Source organism: Linepithema humile, chromosome 4 (genome assembly GCF_040581485.1).
Source record: "Linepithema humile isolate Giens D197 chromosome 4, Lhum_UNIL_v1.0, whole genome shotgun sequence".
NCBI lineage: Eukaryota > Metazoa > Arthropoda > Insecta > Hymenoptera > Formicidae > Linepithema > Linepithema humile.
In genome coordinates this window covers 7,512,704-7,529,714 of record NC_090131.1, presented here as the reverse complement: position 1 = coordinate 7,529,714, position 17,011 = coordinate 7,512,704, and the positions used below count along the sequence as shown (strand labels likewise).

The window sequence follows — 17,011 nt, the reverse complement described above, 5'->3', positions numbered from 1 at the left end:
GTTTTACTTAAAACGCCAGATTTTCTATTATCATTGATGCTGGGTCTTTCTACTTGGCTTTGATGTAACCAGCGAATCATGCGCTATGCATAATAGAATTAAATTTGAATGGACTTTTGGCTGCAGCCGCACACATCGGAACAATCTTGTTAAAATGAAAAATACAATATAAGAATACAAGAAAAGAATATATATTGAGAGTAGGTTTTTAATTTAATAGGGCCGGTTGTTCCAACTTTTGATAGGTTTATCCGTCAGTTATTTATTAATAAATATTAGTAATCTTTACTCAGTGATTGGAATACCAAGTAAAATTACCTCTATCGTTATTACCAAGATGTAATTTCACTTGGTATTCCAACTATTGAGTAAGGATTACTGATATTTATTAATAAATAACTGACGGATAAACCTAGCTAGAAGTTGGAACAACCGGTTCTTAGCTTTGAATTTTATTTCTTATAAGGAAATTATTTCATACCATAAATTCTACATGGAAAACTATAACAGATTCTTTTGTTTCATACTTACTGTAGTAATAATGAAATAAGAAGATAAAAATAAATGAGTATACATTTAATGTTAATTAATGAGTAAAAATACGACATTTATCAAAAGAACTTTTTTTATTTTAAATTATAGTTTTATAAACGTCGATATTTATGTTAACTTTTCTTGCTTAACATAACTGCGAAAATTGTTTTTTTTTTAATGGCATTAAAACTTAGTAAATTATCCTGCATTTCCACTTTTTTTTTAATAATTCAGTGAAAAATTTATGCTGCATAAAACACTATTGAAAACATGAGCAAAATAATAAAGGTAATAGCTTAATAAAAAAGATTGTATTTTAAAAAATTCAATGAATATGTTGAACACAGATATACTTATTACAAACAGTCGCTGTACAGTTGCCAGATCAATTGACAAAATGTACAGAAATGTACATAAAATATACGTACACACATATCTCTTGTACATTATATTTATACATTTCATATAGTATTATCACGTTGCATTATTTGTTAGCTTACATTCAAATTATCCCTATCTAAAAATATTGAAATCTGAAATCCTGCTTTACATAAAATAAAAAATAACTTGCATTCTTTTTGCGTTTTTAAAACATAATAACATTCTTCAATTCTTAAATGTGAAATTATAATCAAGTATTTTTTAAGCACCTTAACTTAACTTATTTGTTCAGCTATCTTTCTATTGAATATTTATCTTTTATATTTTAACATCTGACAAAATGACAAAAAAAATGTATTCTCAAATAAGAATCGATTAAAATCCAATGTTTATTTGCTTAACTTAGCTTTCTTTCGCAATGGTGCATAATCGTGAGAAAGGGCACTTTCTTTTCTAGAAGCTATTTCTTCCAAGTCGTATATAAAATCATTATTTAAAGGCCTTATTCGATTACGCATAGGACGTTGGTGTTTCGAAGTGTCTAGTATAGCGCAAGATGCTTCTTTAGAATTGTCGGTAGACGCACTACTATTTTCATTATCGTTCGCATTTACGTGTTCCCTTGCATCGGTACTAGATTCTACCACAGGTTTATCGGCGTCTGTCTGTTTTGTCGTACTTGTGTCGGTCGAACCAAATATCACCTCCATTATCATGCGTTTAAGATCGGGATTTAACTTTTCTGATTGATCATTCATCGTGTATTCCGTATCGTGTATCCAATCTTCCGTCACTGTTGTTTCATGATCTCTCACATCGACGTTTTGATGTTCGGTAGTTTCTTGTGATTCTACAACTTGCTCGTTTGCAGTTTTACTTTGCAAAACACTTGTATTTGAATCATCCAAATTGTCTAAGTCTGCATGTATTTCTGACTGGTCGGTAGATTTAATTACGTCCACATCGGAGCCGTCCACTTTATCTCCTGTATTGGGTTCATCTATCATATCTTCGTCGTATGTATACTCATTCGGCGGTATTTCGATTATCATTTCTGCTAGCATTTTGCGATTGTTTTGCGCATTATGCGCTTTATTGCAATGCAGAACACAATCGCATTTTGTGAAACACTTATATTCGCACAACTTGCAACGATATCGATTCCAACCAATGTGCATTGCCACATGCCTGCGTAGATTGGGAACAGACGTAAATTTTCGTTTACACAGAAGGCACCGCACTTTTTCAAAGTTTACAATCTTAGCTATTTTCTTCTCTATTAGCAAGGCTGGACTCTTGACATTTCTCTCTGAAATTACAAAAATTATTTATTATTATTATTATTACACGAATTTTATATGATAACTTAATAGTGTATCAAAAATTATACATTTTCTATTTATCCAAATAACATTATCTCACTGTGTTGTATGCACGTAAACAAAATTTATTACGATGACAAATTAAATGTCTCTCACCTTTCGCATCAGTTAATTGCTTCTCATCGTGTTGGCTTGACAATTTTCTATTTTCACCTTCTTTTATATCCTCCGTAAAAGATAATTGTAAATCTTTGTCGGACACAAGGTGATCTTCATCTTTGCCAAAAAGCAGGGATTCCTTATTATTAATATCTTGTTTCATTGATGATTTAATTGTACTAGGATCATTATTGTTGTGCATTGAATTACACTCAAAGGAACAATTATCTTCTAGTGTATCCCAATCTTCTCTATTACAAGAATCTTGTACACAAATAGATGTCTCTTCATCATTTTCAGAAGATGAAGATGTGCACTTGTCAGAAGTATACTTGTCAGAAGTATACTTGTCAGACTTTGCATCCAATATATCTGTTTTATTAGGTGATTCTATAATCGTATCAATTATTGCATTCGTATCTTCTGTTTTAGACAAAATATTACTGGATGTTGAACAGAATGAGATTTCACTAGATGGACTACTATTTATTGTAATATCGTCATGTTCAGCGATTGATGTTTCATAATCAGCAGATAAAGCTTTCTTTTTATTCACTTTTTTTCTACGTTTGCTGCCGATTCTAAGTTGTACATTAGATTCTACATGATCTACTGATCCCTACAAAAGGTGCAATTGTTAGATTAAAAATGTACTATTTTTTACGATAAAAAATTGTCACAAGAAGTACTGATTAGAAAATTTACCTGAGATATATCACAATCTTTCGTTGTTGCTTTTTTACAAACAGAAGCTTTAGTTGTGCGAGTATTCCTTAAACCTCCTGAAGTTATTTCTCTGTCCAACACTTTCTGTTGAATTTGCAATCTCAATTTGCGCACCTGTTCATTGGTCTTTCTATGAACTATAGTTAAAAAATTGTAAAAGTAAATTAGTCAACATGTTTTTGAAAGTACACTTCTATCTATTTGCGCACTCTGTAATTACCTCTATATAAATGTCTATGAACACTCCATGTATTTGCAAATGTACTGGTGCAACAAGGACAAAGGTAACACTTGCGGTGAGGTGTATGCAATACTTTCATATGAACATGTAATGTCTTCTTTGTTGCAAACTTTGCTTTGCCTATACCAAATATTAAATATAATAGATATAGTAAATAAAAATTAGACATGACAAATAAGAATTATTTCACCTACATAAAGTGCATGACAAATTATTCAGAGGAAGTTTATGTGCTAATGATTCATTCTTCTCGTCACTCATATTTGTTTGAACAGGACTATTGCTCCTTTCGGCTTGTTTCTCAAGTACTTGTCCGTCTAATGTGATTTTTTGATTTGCTATATTTTGCAATTCTGCTACCTAAAATGTTACACAAAATTATACACTTGTATATGCAATTTCAGACAACAATAAGTAAAAAAGATCAAATGATGAAACAACACTTACTTGTACTTTCATCAAGTCCACATTATCTGCTGTATTTGATGATTTAACAGTTTGATACATTGCGGAACAATTTGTGCTTATAGGTTCTAAATAAATATGTGGATTAGTTGGAGTGCTAGAGATTGCATTATCCACATCTACTTCACTTGAGAAATGGCTTTCCCCATTTTCCTCTTTCCTTTTCTTGCTGAGCATATCTACTATTGTACTGAGATCTTTTTTAGTTGCCTCCTTAGATTGGCTCCTGAGAATCCTGTCATTCTTAACACTAGTGTCGTCCTTATTTATTGTCTGCTCTGTTTTGTACAAATGGATTATTGATTCTTTATGCTAGAACAAAGAATATCTTTGTAAACATTACAATTCACAACAGTGGTAATATGAGCTACTATACTGCACTTACCGAATTGTTCCATATGTCTTTGCCAAATGCAACATCAAATTTCTCTTTACAATACTCTCTTTTATGAGATATCAGATTTATAATGCTTCTAAATAAGCTGCGGCAAGTACGGCATTCGTATATAATGTTACATTCATAGGATAATATAGATTTAACCTCGTCTGTTCCGCTTTTTAGAAGCTGAGAGACTTGGTACAAATCAGATGCACTTGTATCAATTGGCTTACGCAAAATAGACAAATCAGGACTATTGTTCATGTTCCTGGAGGAAACCTTTATCTTTTTCAGTGTCTCACTTTTCTTTTTTGTCTTGTCTTTGATCATTACTGATTTCATTTTCTAAAAGTACATATTATACTTCAACCAAGTGCATAGAATTTTCAAGGCAAAGTTAATGCAATTGTGATTTAAAATCTATCCTATGATGCATCTGTAATGCTTTTGTTTAATATTCAATAGAAATTATTAGAACTTAGTAGAATAATAATTGACACTGTTCAATTACTTCTAATAATTTCTATACTTTCCTGCATTAATTGCAAGGCATTCAAACTGAATGTATACATCATAATATCAACAGATAAACACTTTTGCGATGTCACATAAAAACCTCCTCAAAGAAGAACAAAGATTCCAAATGCAACTCCACAGAAATCATTCCATGCATTACAGACTTAAGCTTGAACCCACATAGTACGAAAAATGCATCTGGTATAAATCGCATACCTAAGCTGAAGCTCAAACTGCACTTACAAAGAATGATGAAGCCTATTCTGGTTATCCTTAAAAAGCATAAAGGATCATCAAATCGGTGGAAAAATTCCTGGAAACAAATTATGTACCCGAATGTCGGAAATGCAACAATGAGGACCAACGAGGGAGGTCTCTCCTTCATTTTACTTACCAATATCGATACTCATCGTTTGAACATCAACCGATTTCGGAAGAATATTTACGGCTGTAACGAATTTGTATGACAAAACCTAACTCTATGCTTGTATAGCGAAGCAATTTTGCTTAAATTGCGCGCTGACGAGCTCTGTCATATCGCGACGTCCATTACTTGTGAAAGTTCACTGCTTTACCGTTTGGCAGAAGAGTAAATAGGCAGCACTTTAGTTGTACCTGTACAGGCTCGTCGCTGTTAATGTATCATCTTCTTCCATGTGCCGGCGCGAGCATAACTAGGATATTTATATCAAAATGTTCGTCGCGCAATACACTTGGATGTTTCCCACATTAAAGGTATTCGTGTCCATGAAAATTATTAATATAACCTCTGTAATCACGTGTTTCAAAATCTCTCTGTTACAGTCATTCTTTATGAAAGTTAGAATTGAACTTTATTTTATTAAGAGCTATGTACACATATTTTACTAATAAATATGTATTTCAGAACGCGACGTTAAGATTAACACAAAGAACACTCCAAATTCATGGAGATCTTGATGCTGTCAGAATGCTGCTGCCAGTTTCTGCGATGCACCTATTGGAATCTAAAAGTATTCATACGATGCCTGTACACTGCACGTCTGTAATTGAGAATGCACGACCGATGGATCCTTTTGGAAACTTACTAAGAAAAACTGGTCTTGTAGACATGCAGAAATATGTAATTGAACATTTTTTTCCATTAAGCTTTTAAACATGTAAACAGTAGTGCATACAATTGAACACTTATTATACGTAATATTTGTTCTCTCAGTGATAAAAATACTCTAAATTTCTACTGAAATGTGTTTAAATTTAATACTAATAACTTACTAATTTATTAATTTCAGAAAAATATAGCAATTGGTTATTCTGTATATGAAAATATATTGAAACAAATAGATTATCAATTTTTCTTTAAATGTAAGTATTTAAATGTAATGTTGATAAAAATTGTTCTCTCTTAATTTTGATTTTGATATTTAATCAACCAAATATTGTTATAATTATTATCTGTTAATTTTATGGTCAAAAAATTGCAAAAATAATCTCACTATTTTTATCTAAGATGTTACAATTCTTTTGTGATGGCTATATAATAAAATTCAAAATATAAAAGGGTGGTTTATATAAAATATGAATTTCTTGTGTTATTTTTGTATATAAATTTTAGTTTCTTTTATATATAAATATAGTTTCTTTTATATATAAATTTAGTTTTTTTTATATATAAATTTTAGTTCTAAAAAGTTATGCTCAGATTTTATGAAATACTGTTTTATTGATTAGAATAGCTATTTAAATATTTATTCCATATGTTAATACAAATAAAGATAGTTAATAAACATTGCTTTGCATGCTTATATATTTTATATTACAATAGTTATATACTTAACTCATACATTTTGTATTCTCAACAGATTTTAACATGGCAGATACATTTTATTCGTGGTTTCTGGTGACAGAACTTCATGTATGGATGGCAATGACTCGCTACATGGCAGAAGGTAAAAATGGAAAATTGATTAGAAATAATATAGTATCAGCAATGTGGGAAGATACAAATGCCAGGATAGAAAACCTTGGCGTAAGTATTATTATATTTTAATATATTGTGTTTCTATATGAATATTATATATTTTATTTTGTATATATAATGCTCATAATTTGTGATTATTTTGAAATAACACATGTACATATATATAATAATGATTATTATTATAGAATATCAGCGGTAAACTTAAGCACAAACAAATCAAAGATTTATCGGATCAATTCAATGCCGCTATAATAGGTTACGATGAAGGTATACTATCTGACGACAAAGTATTGGCAGGAGCACTGTGGAGGAGATTCTTCAATTTTGAAGGCCACAATCCAGAACATGTTGAAACGCTTATTATTTATATTAGAAAACAGGTGAGTTTTAAGCTAGTGACATTTTATTATCGATTGAACTAGTTTTCCACATTTTCTTACAGCTGTATTTTACAAAAATGTTATTTGTTTTTCATATACTTTTCAGATTTGTTTATTTGACAACTTACCATCTCATGAAATTTTAATTAAAAATGTTAAAAACCCTGCTTTTAAATTGATAGACATAAAAGATTTATGTAAGCATCAATAATTGTCAAAATTGAAATATAAAGACGCAAAATTCGATAATTGTTATAGTTCATAAATATAATTTATAGATAAAGAATGTTGAAATATATATTTGTAATTAGAAAAATATAATAATATGAAAAGTCGTATAAAATGTAGTAGGTAATAAATGTAGAAAATTTTTGGAATTTTTATAAAATGTTATTCTTTCTGCAACATTTTCACTGCATTACATTGCGATAATACTACATGAAATTAAATCGTTACATATGATTAATATTTGAGATAATACAATGTTCACATTTAATTGCAATGTGACTTAGGTTCTAAACATGCAATTATACGGCACGTGTAAGTCTTCATACACTTCGAATCGCATTCTTTCCTCAGCGATGGTTCGGCAAGTTTGAAAAAGTGCCTGAATCAATTATTATCGAATTAGAATATTTGACGAACAGTATTTCAAAACTTTCTGTAACATTACCTGTAATAGCTGCTTAGTAGATTCTCATCATTTGTTAGTCGAGTAAACCAAGTGTTTAATGAATCGTATGACAAGTCAGAAATATTATATTCTTTTCTAAATGAGTACGACATGTACCATTTAGGATGCTGATCAGCGTTCTCATTTGCCAAAGTCAAGTTGTATATCCAGTTCTCAAAGTCCTTCACCAACTATAATAGTTTCATCGTGCAGATGTTAATAGAATGTTTAAATATGCTGCATGTTACACGTATTTTCGAAACGATATAATACTTACATAATTGTTACTGTCAATAGCATATACTTTATAGTTGGGATTTAATTTCGAGAAAGCAGTTGCGCTACCACCAGTCCAGGCCACATTATTAATCCTCGTGTTGTTGCTGCTACTGTAATACAACTGCAATTCATCGTTATGTGTATGGCCGTTAAATTGGGCCCGAATAATATGGGCGTATCTGTCAACAATCTTAAGATATTCTCTTTTCCACGTGCTTTGACACTCATTGCTGCTGACTGGAATGTGCGCTAATATGTGCACAAGCTCGCCGTTCTTTTCGGCTTGCAGAAGCGTATCGGCTAACCACTGTAATTGGCCTTCAGGATCCTTTGGTTGATACCATAACCACCTGAAAATTAAATCAATCATGTTAGATGATAAATCTATTTAATTTACACTTTTTTTCGTTTAAGATAAAGTGAATACAGGATTATTTTTAAAAAGACTCGACAAATTTAGAGACATAAAGTAGACGACAGTGTGCAATCAATAGAAATTTGCAATAATGTAATATAAAAGATAAAACGTTGAAGATAATAATTATACTGTAATAATCTCAATCAAAAAAAACATTGTGATATATTTTGATTTTTGATACGCATATTTAATTAGCGCAATATGTTAAAAGATTTTTTTATCATATCAATAAGACAATCTATATCTATTGAAAATCTCCATTATCAATCCTTGTTTTGATCGGACAGTTTATCTTATTTGTGAAACTTGCAATTGCGTACGAATCTTAATATATAGCATGCAATGTTAATGCAATATTTATCTTTCTTGTTGATATTCTAAATTGATAACATCAAGCGCACAAGTATGTTAGCAAGATAAGTAATTATTCCAGATAAATCTCTACATATTGTTATCGATTACATTATATGTTTATATGTTTTTTCATTATTTGTCTTTAGATTCTACGATTCTTTTTTTAGATCATCCTGTCTACTTTTTTTGCAATAAAAGGTGAGGAAAGAAACGAAGCAAATACATAAAGCATAGCTAAAAGAGATTACACACATGACATATAAGCAATTGTCTTTCGTCACTCACCAATTGTCACAATAGCACACATTATTGTTCAAGGCGATGATTCTAAATCCTTTCTTCGGCGAAAAGGTGTAGTATCCACCTTTTAGAATGGTGGAACGAGTAGATTCCGGTAACCATCCCTCATTAATCCATAAATCAGCCATCATATTGTATAGCCATTGTATATTTATCTCGCTGGCAGTGACACTTGTAGGTGGAAATCTAAGAGAGATTTGTCAAAGTACTTAATTGCAGAATACGAAAATATTAAATAATAAAACAAATTAGAAGAGATTATACTGATTCACAGGATGTGATTCATGATTGCCCAGAATGGGGTACACAGGGATGTTTCGGAATGTTTCGTAAATTTGGTGATAGCTTTTGTTAAGACTTTTCATATTTGCCTCGACAGAGGTTTCCCAAACGCCGTGGTCTATTATATCACCAGTGAAATAAACGTAGGAGATATTCTGCAAGTATTAATGATCAAAGCAGCGTGCACGCATTTCGATAATATAAATAATATAAATGATGAATTTTTTGCGTACTTCATGCGTAGCCTTAATGTGATCCAAGACGTCGACAACGGTATGCCACGGGCTGTCGCAAGAGTTGTAATCTCCCCAGTGGCCCGCTAATTTGCCACTTACATTTGTATCGTTTTGTCCTCTTCGACAACACGTCGGCTCCCCGCAATCCGAATTGCCGTAAGGTTCGTAATTGGGATCGTAATGAATATCCGTTATGTGCACTATATTTATAATATCATCGCTGTCTTCTGGTTGAACTGGCGTCGGAGGATCATTGTCGATGGTGATTGTCCAATTATACTCATCGTCAGTAAGCGGACAAGATTGTGATTCCAACAGAACTCCGCAAATCGTGGTTTCTGTCAGATTCGGTTTTGCATCTACGATGTACAGAATCGTTGGCTGCGAGCAAAAATTTGAATGAAAAATGTAGAATTAACACTATGTGATATTTAGAAAGATTTTTATGTGGCTAAATAAATTTTTAATTGTACATTATTTTGTCAGAGTATTGTATTTACCAAATGGAGAGTTATCGCACCAACGCAGACTCGTTCGGTTTGAATGTTCATCGCAGTACAAAAACGAATCCCTTTACTTCTTAGAGTGTCTTCTGGCATGCCTTCTCTGCGAAGTTTTAGAAAAGCCTTCAAGACAGACCGACATATTGTGCAAACACCTGTACTTCTTTCACCGGTGAAACTACGCCAACTGTCACGTTGCAAACTGGTTGGAATAGCGAAATCATGAATAAAATTTTTGAATATCTCGGATTCTTCTCCAGATATTACCCAATTCTCTATTTCGTTGGAAAAACTTGATATTTGAGCTGCAAAATGCAAATAGTTTCATTATCTTCCACCTTTGGTATAAAACTTATGTAATATAACTTGTGTATTACATGATTTTATATAGTTCTGCTATAAAATGTATTAATCGACTAAAAAATACATGATGTTTTTTGAAAGAAATTGTTTTACTGCTCCAAAAATTTATTTCAAAATTTATATTTATGAAATAAATTTTTACTATCAAGATTCAGATTACAATTGATCAATAAAAAACTGATAATCTTATTTAATTGCTTGATTAACATGAGTATTATCAACATATTTTCGTTTTTTCTGCTGTTAAGATTGTGTAATTTTAATTGATAATTTCGATTTAATCTTTCAATAGCACAAATATTGAATATAGACAAAAATTATCTAAACTTTTTATAAAACTTATGTAATGTAACTTGTGTAATAAGTGTATTACATAAGTTTGATAAATATTTTGTTTTAGTAAATACTTAAAAATGAATTTCCAAGATGTACTTTAGAATAGAATTTTAATTTGAAATTATATGAAAATAGGAATTGTAATAACTGATGCTTTCTCGATATTTTTACCAAAATAAAAATTGGGCATTAAAATTGATATTGGAGTTGCGAAAATTATCCGCTGCAATAAAATGAGCAGGAAGCTATATAACTACATATATAAAAATTAATTTAAATTATATATTTGAATAAAAACGATAGTCCGAGAAATTAATAATTGTAATTTAAAATTACAATATTGGCTCAGATTATTCAAATAAATTATTAAACAAACAAGCTACAGAGCCCAAGCTGGATTTTCGTGCTTAATTTATTGATATATTAAAATATTATAACAAATGTTTAGGTCAATCTAGAGGTCAATCTAGTTACTTTGAAATTAAGAAAGTTTAACACACGAAAACACAACATAACGGTACTGCTATGCATTGAGGTAAGAATATTTTTAGTATTTTAATAAATAACAAGTAATATAAAGATAAAAGTAGACATTGGTTCATGCTGTTTTTAGAATAATTGCAATCAACCGCAGTTCAAGTCTTAAAAGTACATCGCGTATGTTTAATGTAAAACACGACATTGTTTTCCTTCCTGATGATCTAAAGATTGCTGTTATTAGAAGGGGCATGACTTTCAAGTGATGTCCTTCTAAACAATTTTAAAAGTAACGAATATAAGAAGATTATTGTAATATCCGAATTAGTTTTATAAGTAACGATTGTTTTATTAATATGTTCCGAATTTTATAATAACTAACTACTGAAGATGACCACAACCAGATGGTCGAAACGTCTAGATTGACCTAAACATTTGTTATAATATTTTAATATATCAATAAATTAAGCACGAAAATCCAGCTTGGGCTCTGTAGCTTGTTTGTTTAATAATTTATTTAATAATTGTATTTAGAGTAATATATTTAAAATTGAAATATAAAGGAGAAAAACTGATGCCAGTGATTCTTGCAAAAACACGTATTCAAGTGAAATAAAATTGCGTGTTTTTGCGAACAATTGGCATTAGTCTTTTTTACTCCTTTATTTTAATTTTGATATTTAATTATCGGAGCCTTTACAATATATTTAATATAATATTATTACAAATATATTTGTTGTATATCAATTGCATGATAAACTATAAAAAACTCTGATCTTATCGAGATAATACATTAAAACACTGATAGTAATTATACAAAGCGTACCTTCGTAACTGATTCCATTGCTGTTTGCAACTTTTAAGAAAAGCGCCAACGGTAGTAATTTACACAACCACATTTTGATTCGACTTAATCCGGATCACTGCAGCACCACACAGTAACTTTACTATTGATGTCAGCGTATATATCTTCAAGATAATTCCCCACTTTTAACGACGTCCCCTCAAGCGATGGTAAAATGAGGTTCAAGCTTGACAAGCTTTTATCTTATTCGCATTGTTAACGCTTAAAGTGAACACCTGGGTCATTCGTGTCCAGGCCGTTTCTAACTTATCGATTTTCAGAAGAACCAAAATTCATTTATTTATTTTTTCTTTCTTAAACTTTATGGTATAAAATGTTACTTTAGACTTCAAAGAATATGTTAACATTTTTTCAGAATTTTCCAGGTAATCTTTTAGTGAAAAAATTGGCCCGCACGCCACGTGACCCACGTGGTCAGTATTGCGGTGCCAAAAAAACGTGTTTACTTTAATTGTTAAGTATTAATTGGATTTCATTTCTATATAAATCTCTGTAAGAAAAATACGCAAAACACGTTTTTGTCCAGTATAAATAGAAAACAGTTTTATGCTTGCCTATATATTGTCAATTTTATTTCGTTACACATTTTTCTAATTTTTAATAAATGATATAATGGAAATACATTCTCTAGATATAACGAGTAATTGATTACTTGACCAGATAAAATTTTTATTACAGTAGTGATCAATGAAATGTATTCAGCAGGATTCTTCGAAATGACCTGTCCTTGATAAGTACTGTTAGGATGGGAAGAATTAAATGAGGTTTATTTGGGTATATATAGATAATTAACACGAGCTAGGAATTAGTTCAAGCTTATTTTCAAAAAGTGTCGTGCAGTATTTATAAAAATGGTAAATCACTGAAAAATGACCGAAAGTGAAAAGTCACAATTATCACAAAATATTAGTTATTATTAAAAAATATTAATAATTGTTATAATTAATTATTTGTTCCTATAATTGTTATTGTTATACGTCTGAAACTTAAATATAAATTTATTAAGCAAGCATTGTTTCTATTGTATATTGTCCTATTTTTATAAATATGTAAAAATATATTAAAACAATTCAACTAAAATGTTCTAATCAAAATTATCGGTCGTGTTAATAACGCCCTTTAATATAAATTTTACGATTTTGTATAGTTTTGTATACTTTGCCTTAGAGTTTAAAGAAAACAATAATTTCGGTGAGTATATTTCATTAACCGTTACTGTAGTTCAAATAATAAATTGATTAGCTAGATAAAAATAGGTATCACTGTTAATAATCCATCACTTAAGTCCAGAAGTAGTAGTGTATTTTAAAAGAGTATCATACTATTTTTTAGACTTTATCATACAATTTTATCTTACAATAAAAATATTATCTTTCTAAAAGTATGCTATTATTATTCTTAAATTTAACTATCGTCGATCGCAAGATCGTCCAGCATTTCTTCAAGTGTAATCTGCGGAATACTCGGATCTATTTCGTTAGTATCGACAGGAATTTGCTTCTCAGTATCTCTGAATATATTGATGTTTCGTCTCATATCGGGATCTTCTTCCAGTTCGTCAAGGAATTCATTATAATCGCTGAAAAATACAATTGTTTTGTGAGACAATTTGCAATATAAAAGATGACAGAGTTTTTATTAGTAGGATTTTATAGTAGTCCCTTACTTATTTTCCGTGTTCATGCTGATTACTTCGTCATTAATATGTTTCAATCTCCACACTCGTGCTCTACGACGAGCTGCCTTGTCGTAGCCATAAAACTTCTTTACCAGAATGATATCGGGTATCGTGTCTTCACTTAGTTTATCAAAATTCGCATCATTGATATTAGTGTCTTTTAGAGTGTAGCTGCAATAGACGGATATTAAAAAAGGAACAATTGTTTTCTATCGAAAATTTGTCACATAGCAAAAATATAGAACACTTCAATATTAAATACGATAGATTTGTTTTAAATTACTTCACACAAAACTTACCCAAGAGCTGAATCACCTGGTTTAAGTACATGCCCTAAATGTGTACGTGTATGAATTGAATTATTATTTATTCCCAATTCAGATGATTTCACTAACCACACATCTGCTATGACATGCTAAAAATTATTTATTGATTAGTGTCTTTTTTTATTACACGTTAAATTTTTCAAGTTATACAAATAAATGTGCATATAATCGCATACAGCAAAAAACTGAAATATTCATAAAAATGTATTTTTTATGAAAAATTAACCAGAAAGAAAGTTTATGAAAATATACTGCTCAATTAGTAAATGCTAAATCTAACTGCAAATAATAAAAGTATGCATTCTTCTTTCAATAATTATGTTAAACTTAAATAATATAAACAAATTGTTTTATACAAGAAAACTTACTTTGTTAGAAATTGATCCTTGTCCCGGGAAAACTTTTTTCTCCTCATCTTTTAATGGCTCAATATCCATGACAATATACTCTGTTAATTGTTTTGGATTACATATACTCTGGAAATTAAATCGCCAGTAGACAGTCGAGCTGACTTCAGCAACTAAAACAAACATACAGTTGTGTAATATTAAATTATTTCTATCATTAAAATCTTATGCTGATGTGTTCTGGCTTACTTTGTCCCGATGAAACGTCCATAAGATGCACGGAATTTGTAATTTTGTGTACCAAGCAGATGGGACTGATTCCGCCCAGCTGGTGAGTTAACTTTCGCGGTAGGCAGACCACGCTATCCTTGGAAATTGGAACAATCTCAACGCTGTTTGATGAAATAATGATATTAAACTCAAAATGTACGCTAGTCGTATATATTCAGTAAATTCTCAATCTTACCTGTATGTAAATTTGTAATTGTATATATTACTGTGACAATCATATGAAATCAATCTTTTTGATTGCTGATAACGGCATGGTATGACAGTTGCTAGAAAATCAACCATTTTTCTAGCTGATGCTTCATTTATGTAGAAAAAATCCAATCCCTCTGTTAACATTAGAAGAATATTTTAAACAGATTATATATTTTTTATGTATCAATATAAAAGCTATTGTAAGCGTAATATTTACCATTAATAGGTTTTATACCCAGAGTTTGCTCATGTGCCTTATGTTTTAATATAAGTTGCTCCAAATAATAGAAAGTTTTCTTATTTACTGCTTTTTGCCGAACTTGCACCTGTAAAAAGTAACATGTATATGAGAAAATCATGTATAGCATTCAAATTTCTTGAAAAAAAATCTCTGTGCAAAGTGAAAAGAACTTACACATGCACGCCAGTAATCTTTGGCCTCTGTACGGTGACAATCGTCACACATCTGGTGAGCTACAACATATTCGACCACAAATGTTTGCTGTAAAACTGTACTACCAAGCGCTTCTGCATTAACAGTCAACTTTACCTGAGAAAAATGTCAAATATGAATATAGAACATAAAATAATTAAAGTAGATTTATTTAATAGATAAAATCAAATTATTTTTATACTTTTTAATACTGTAATTTTTCAAATATCAATGTTTTTTGAACAAAAGAATTAATAATCAATTAATTTAATTAAATATTAATTAAAATTCTGCAATTTGTTAAATATTCTATATTATGATTTCCAATTTTAATAATTTCACACATATGGCATTTACTTTCAATCTTTTGGAATGTGGCTCTGTCCATATAAAACCGGCATCTATCAATTTTACTTGGTTCAATCCTCTTAATTTCTTTAAACATAGTGATAAGAGTTCCTTGGATTCCAATGCTGCAGGAATCCATTCAGCAGGTGGTTGAAGATACCTGTCGAAGAAATGTAATATGAATTTGAGGAAATTGATTATTATTTATTGCCAAATTATTTATACTTTTGGGAAATATCAAACCTTTCACAATGTCTGCAGAATTGTAAGGTGGCTTGTTTAGGAATTCCTTCTGTAATATCAACATGAGTACGAAGGCAACCAACACACATATGAGAAGGATTTGGCTCAATTAAAGTCCCACATTCGCAACACATCCTATAAACAAAGAAAAAAATCATGTCAATGATCTGCACCATTAGATATTTAATCAGAGTATCTGATATACAATATGTATACGTACATTATTACTTTATCTTCTGGCTGCTCAGCAGGTTGAATGTACTCCATTTTAGTTCGATTAAAAATCTCTCTTTTCTCTCTTTATTTGCTTTTTATATTCTTTCCTTTCTAGTTTTTATTTTTATCAGTTATCAGTTAAACGAGGTTAAGTCTTCTTCTCAAATTATATTCTAAGTAAAAGATCTGGTTCCTCTCAATTAATTTTAAATAAAATATATTTGATAAAAAAATCTTGGAATTATTTAACATACTCCATTTTAATTCGGAAAGAAACACAAAAATTAAGAGCGTGATAAAACAGCGTGGTAAAACGCCGTGATCAACTTAACCTTGATGAGTGGAGAGTAGAGAGTAGAGTAGATATGTAATGGCGAATGGCACTCCGAAGGATCTCCCCTCTTACGGCCATCTGGATCTGGTGAGGGTGGAGATTTGAAGCGGATACAATGGTTGTGTTTCTGTGTGAGAGTAAGTGTATATGTGTGTGTGTATGCTGCAGTGTTAAGCTCAGGTCCGTGGGTTTGCTAATTCATGCTAACTGTAAGCCCAAATAACCGTCAACCTTGCTGAAAATCTGTCTACCATTGAAATAGTAAAGACAAGTAAGAATAAACTGAATGTTTTCTATTCCATTTTTAGTGCTGACATCTTGTGACATTTCGCAGCATCTTTGATTTTAGCAAAACAATTTTGATAAAACGAACAAGTGACAAACAATCTGTAGTAATGCTTACAGACTCAACTTTTATTATATGTTGCTCTTAAAACCTATTTAAATGATACAT

General features: G+C 30.5%; 4 protein-coding genes across 6 annotated transcripts; 1 reads left to right on the top strand and 3 right to left on the bottom strand.

The window, feature by feature from the left end:
• Window positions 1-829: 829 nt before the first annotated feature.
• LOC105677707 (zinc finger protein 800) lies at window positions 830-5,259 on the bottom strand. Of its 2 annotated transcripts, none has more exons than XM_067353680.1 (9): window positions 5,118-5,259; window positions 4,940-4,995; window positions 4,214-4,552; window positions 3,811-4,140; window positions 3,558-3,723; window positions 3,343-3,483; window positions 3,102-3,259; window positions 2,394-3,015; window positions 830-2,224 (listed from the first exon to the last, which is right to left on the bottom strand). In XM_067353680.1, the coding sequence occupies exons 3-9, from the start codon at window positions 4,547-4,549 to the stop codon at window positions 1,305-1,307; spliced, it is 2,673 nt and encodes an 890-aa protein (XP_067209781.1). In that variant the 5' UTR covers window positions 4,550-4,552; window positions 4,940-4,995; window positions 5,118-5,259; the 3' UTR covers window positions 830-1,304. The 2 variants fall into 2 exon arrangements, with proteins under 2 accessions (XP_067209781.1, XP_012231929.2); XM_012376506.2 differs by having other exon boundaries at window positions 4,940-5,036; window positions 5,118-5,160.
• A 57-nt stretch (window positions 5,260-5,316) lies between these two features.
• Uqcc1 (Ubiquinol-cytochrome c reductase complex assembly factor 1) lies at window positions 5,317-7,451 on the top strand. Of its 2 annotated transcripts, none has more exons than XM_012376516.2 (6): window positions 5,317-5,458; window positions 5,610-5,825; window positions 5,995-6,067; window positions 6,565-6,731; window positions 6,869-7,063; window positions 7,170-7,451. In XM_012376516.2, the coding sequence occupies exons 1-6, from the start codon at window positions 5,417-5,419 to the stop codon at window positions 7,272-7,274; spliced, it is 798 nt and encodes a 265-aa protein (XP_012231939.1). In that variant the 5' UTR covers window positions 5,317-5,416; the 3' UTR covers window positions 7,275-7,451. The 2 variants fall into 2 exon arrangements, with proteins under 2 accessions (XP_012231939.1, XP_067209834.1); XM_067353733.1 differs by lacking the exon at window positions 5,317-5,458 and adding an exon at window positions 5,465-5,542.
• Window positions 7,432-12,343, bottom strand: LOC105677710 (sphingomyelin phosphodiesterase). Its single transcript, XM_012376512.2, has 8 exons — window positions 12,111-12,343; window positions 10,106-10,413; window positions 9,603-9,986; window positions 9,352-9,524; window positions 9,073-9,273; window positions 8,014-8,365; window positions 7,737-7,927; window positions 7,432-7,670 (listed from the first exon to the last, which is right to left on the bottom strand). The coding sequence occupies exons 1-8, from the start codon at window positions 12,181-12,183 to the stop codon at window positions 7,556-7,558; spliced, it is 1,797 nt and encodes a 598-aa protein (XP_012231935.2). The 5' UTR covers window positions 12,184-12,343; the 3' UTR covers window positions 7,432-7,555.
• Window positions 12,344-13,429: 1,086 nt separating this feature from the next.
• On the bottom strand, window positions 13,430-16,742 carry Nmd3 (60S ribosomal export protein NMD3). The gene is made up of 11 exons (XM_012376513.2): window positions 16,228-16,742; window positions 16,008-16,142; window positions 15,774-15,924; window positions 15,399-15,533; window positions 15,201-15,309; window positions 14,967-15,117; window positions 14,750-14,892; window positions 14,522-14,673; window positions 14,127-14,242; window positions 13,816-13,998; window positions 13,430-13,728 (listed from the first exon to the last, which is right to left on the bottom strand). Exons 1-11 carry the CDS (start codon window positions 16,272-16,274, stop codon window positions 13,554-13,556), a joined length of 1,497 nt encoding a protein of 498 aa, XP_012231936.1. The 5' UTR covers window positions 16,275-16,742; the 3' UTR covers window positions 13,430-13,553.
• Window positions 16,743-17,011: the final 269 nt, after the last annotated feature.

Excerpts from the sequence above, each read along its gene's own strand:
- LOC105677707 (XM_067353680.1), bottom strand. The coding sequence starts at position 4,549 with ATGAAATCAGTAATGATCAAAGACAAGACAAAAAAGAAAAGTGAGACA. Across the intron at positions 4,141-4,213 it reads AAGACATATGGAACAATTCG|CATAAAGAATCAATAATCCA; the intron begins GTAAGTGCAGTA and ends TCTTTGTTCTAG. Across the intron at positions 3,016-3,101 it reads AAGATTGTGATATATCTCAG|GGATCAGTAGATCATGTAGA; the intron begins GTAAATTTTCTA and ends CACCTTTTGTAG.
- Uqcc1 (XM_067353733.1), top strand. The coding sequence starts at position 5,471 with ATGAAAATTATTAATATAACCTCTGTAATCACGTGTTTCAAAATCTCT. Across the intron at positions 5,826-5,994 it reads TTGTAGACATGCAGAAATAT|AAAAATATAGCAATTGGTTA; the intron begins GTAATTGAACAT and ends TATTAATTTCAG. Across the intron at positions 7,064-7,169 it reads TTATTTATATTAGAAAACAG|ATTTGTTTATTTGACAACTT; the intron begins GTGAGTTTTAAG and ends TATACTTTTCAG.
- LOC105677710 (XM_012376512.2), bottom strand. The coding sequence starts at position 12,183 with ATGTGGTTGTGTAAATTACTACCGTTGGCGCTTTTCTTAAAAGTTGCA. Across the intron at positions 9,274-9,351 it reads GAATCACATCCTGTGAATCA|ATTTCCACCTACAAGTGTCA; the intron begins GTATAATCTCTT and ends AATCTCTCTTAG. Across the intron at positions 8,366-9,072 it reads GTGTGCTATTGTGACAATTG|GTGGTTATGGTATCAACCAA; the intron begins GTGAGTGACGAA and ends TTTAATTTTCAG.
- Nmd3 (XM_012376513.2), bottom strand. The coding sequence starts at position 16,274 with ATGGAGTACATTCAACCTGCTGAGCAGCCAGAAGATAAAGTAATAAT. Across the intron at positions 14,674-14,749 it reads GGACGTTTCATCGGGACAAA|TTGCTGAAGTCAGCTCGACT; the intron begins GTAAGCCAGAAC and ends TGTTTGTTTTAG. Across the intron at positions 14,243-14,521 it reads AAGGATCAATTTCTAACAAA|CATGTCATAGCAGATGTGTG; the intron begins GTAAGTTTTCTT and ends AATAATTTTTAG.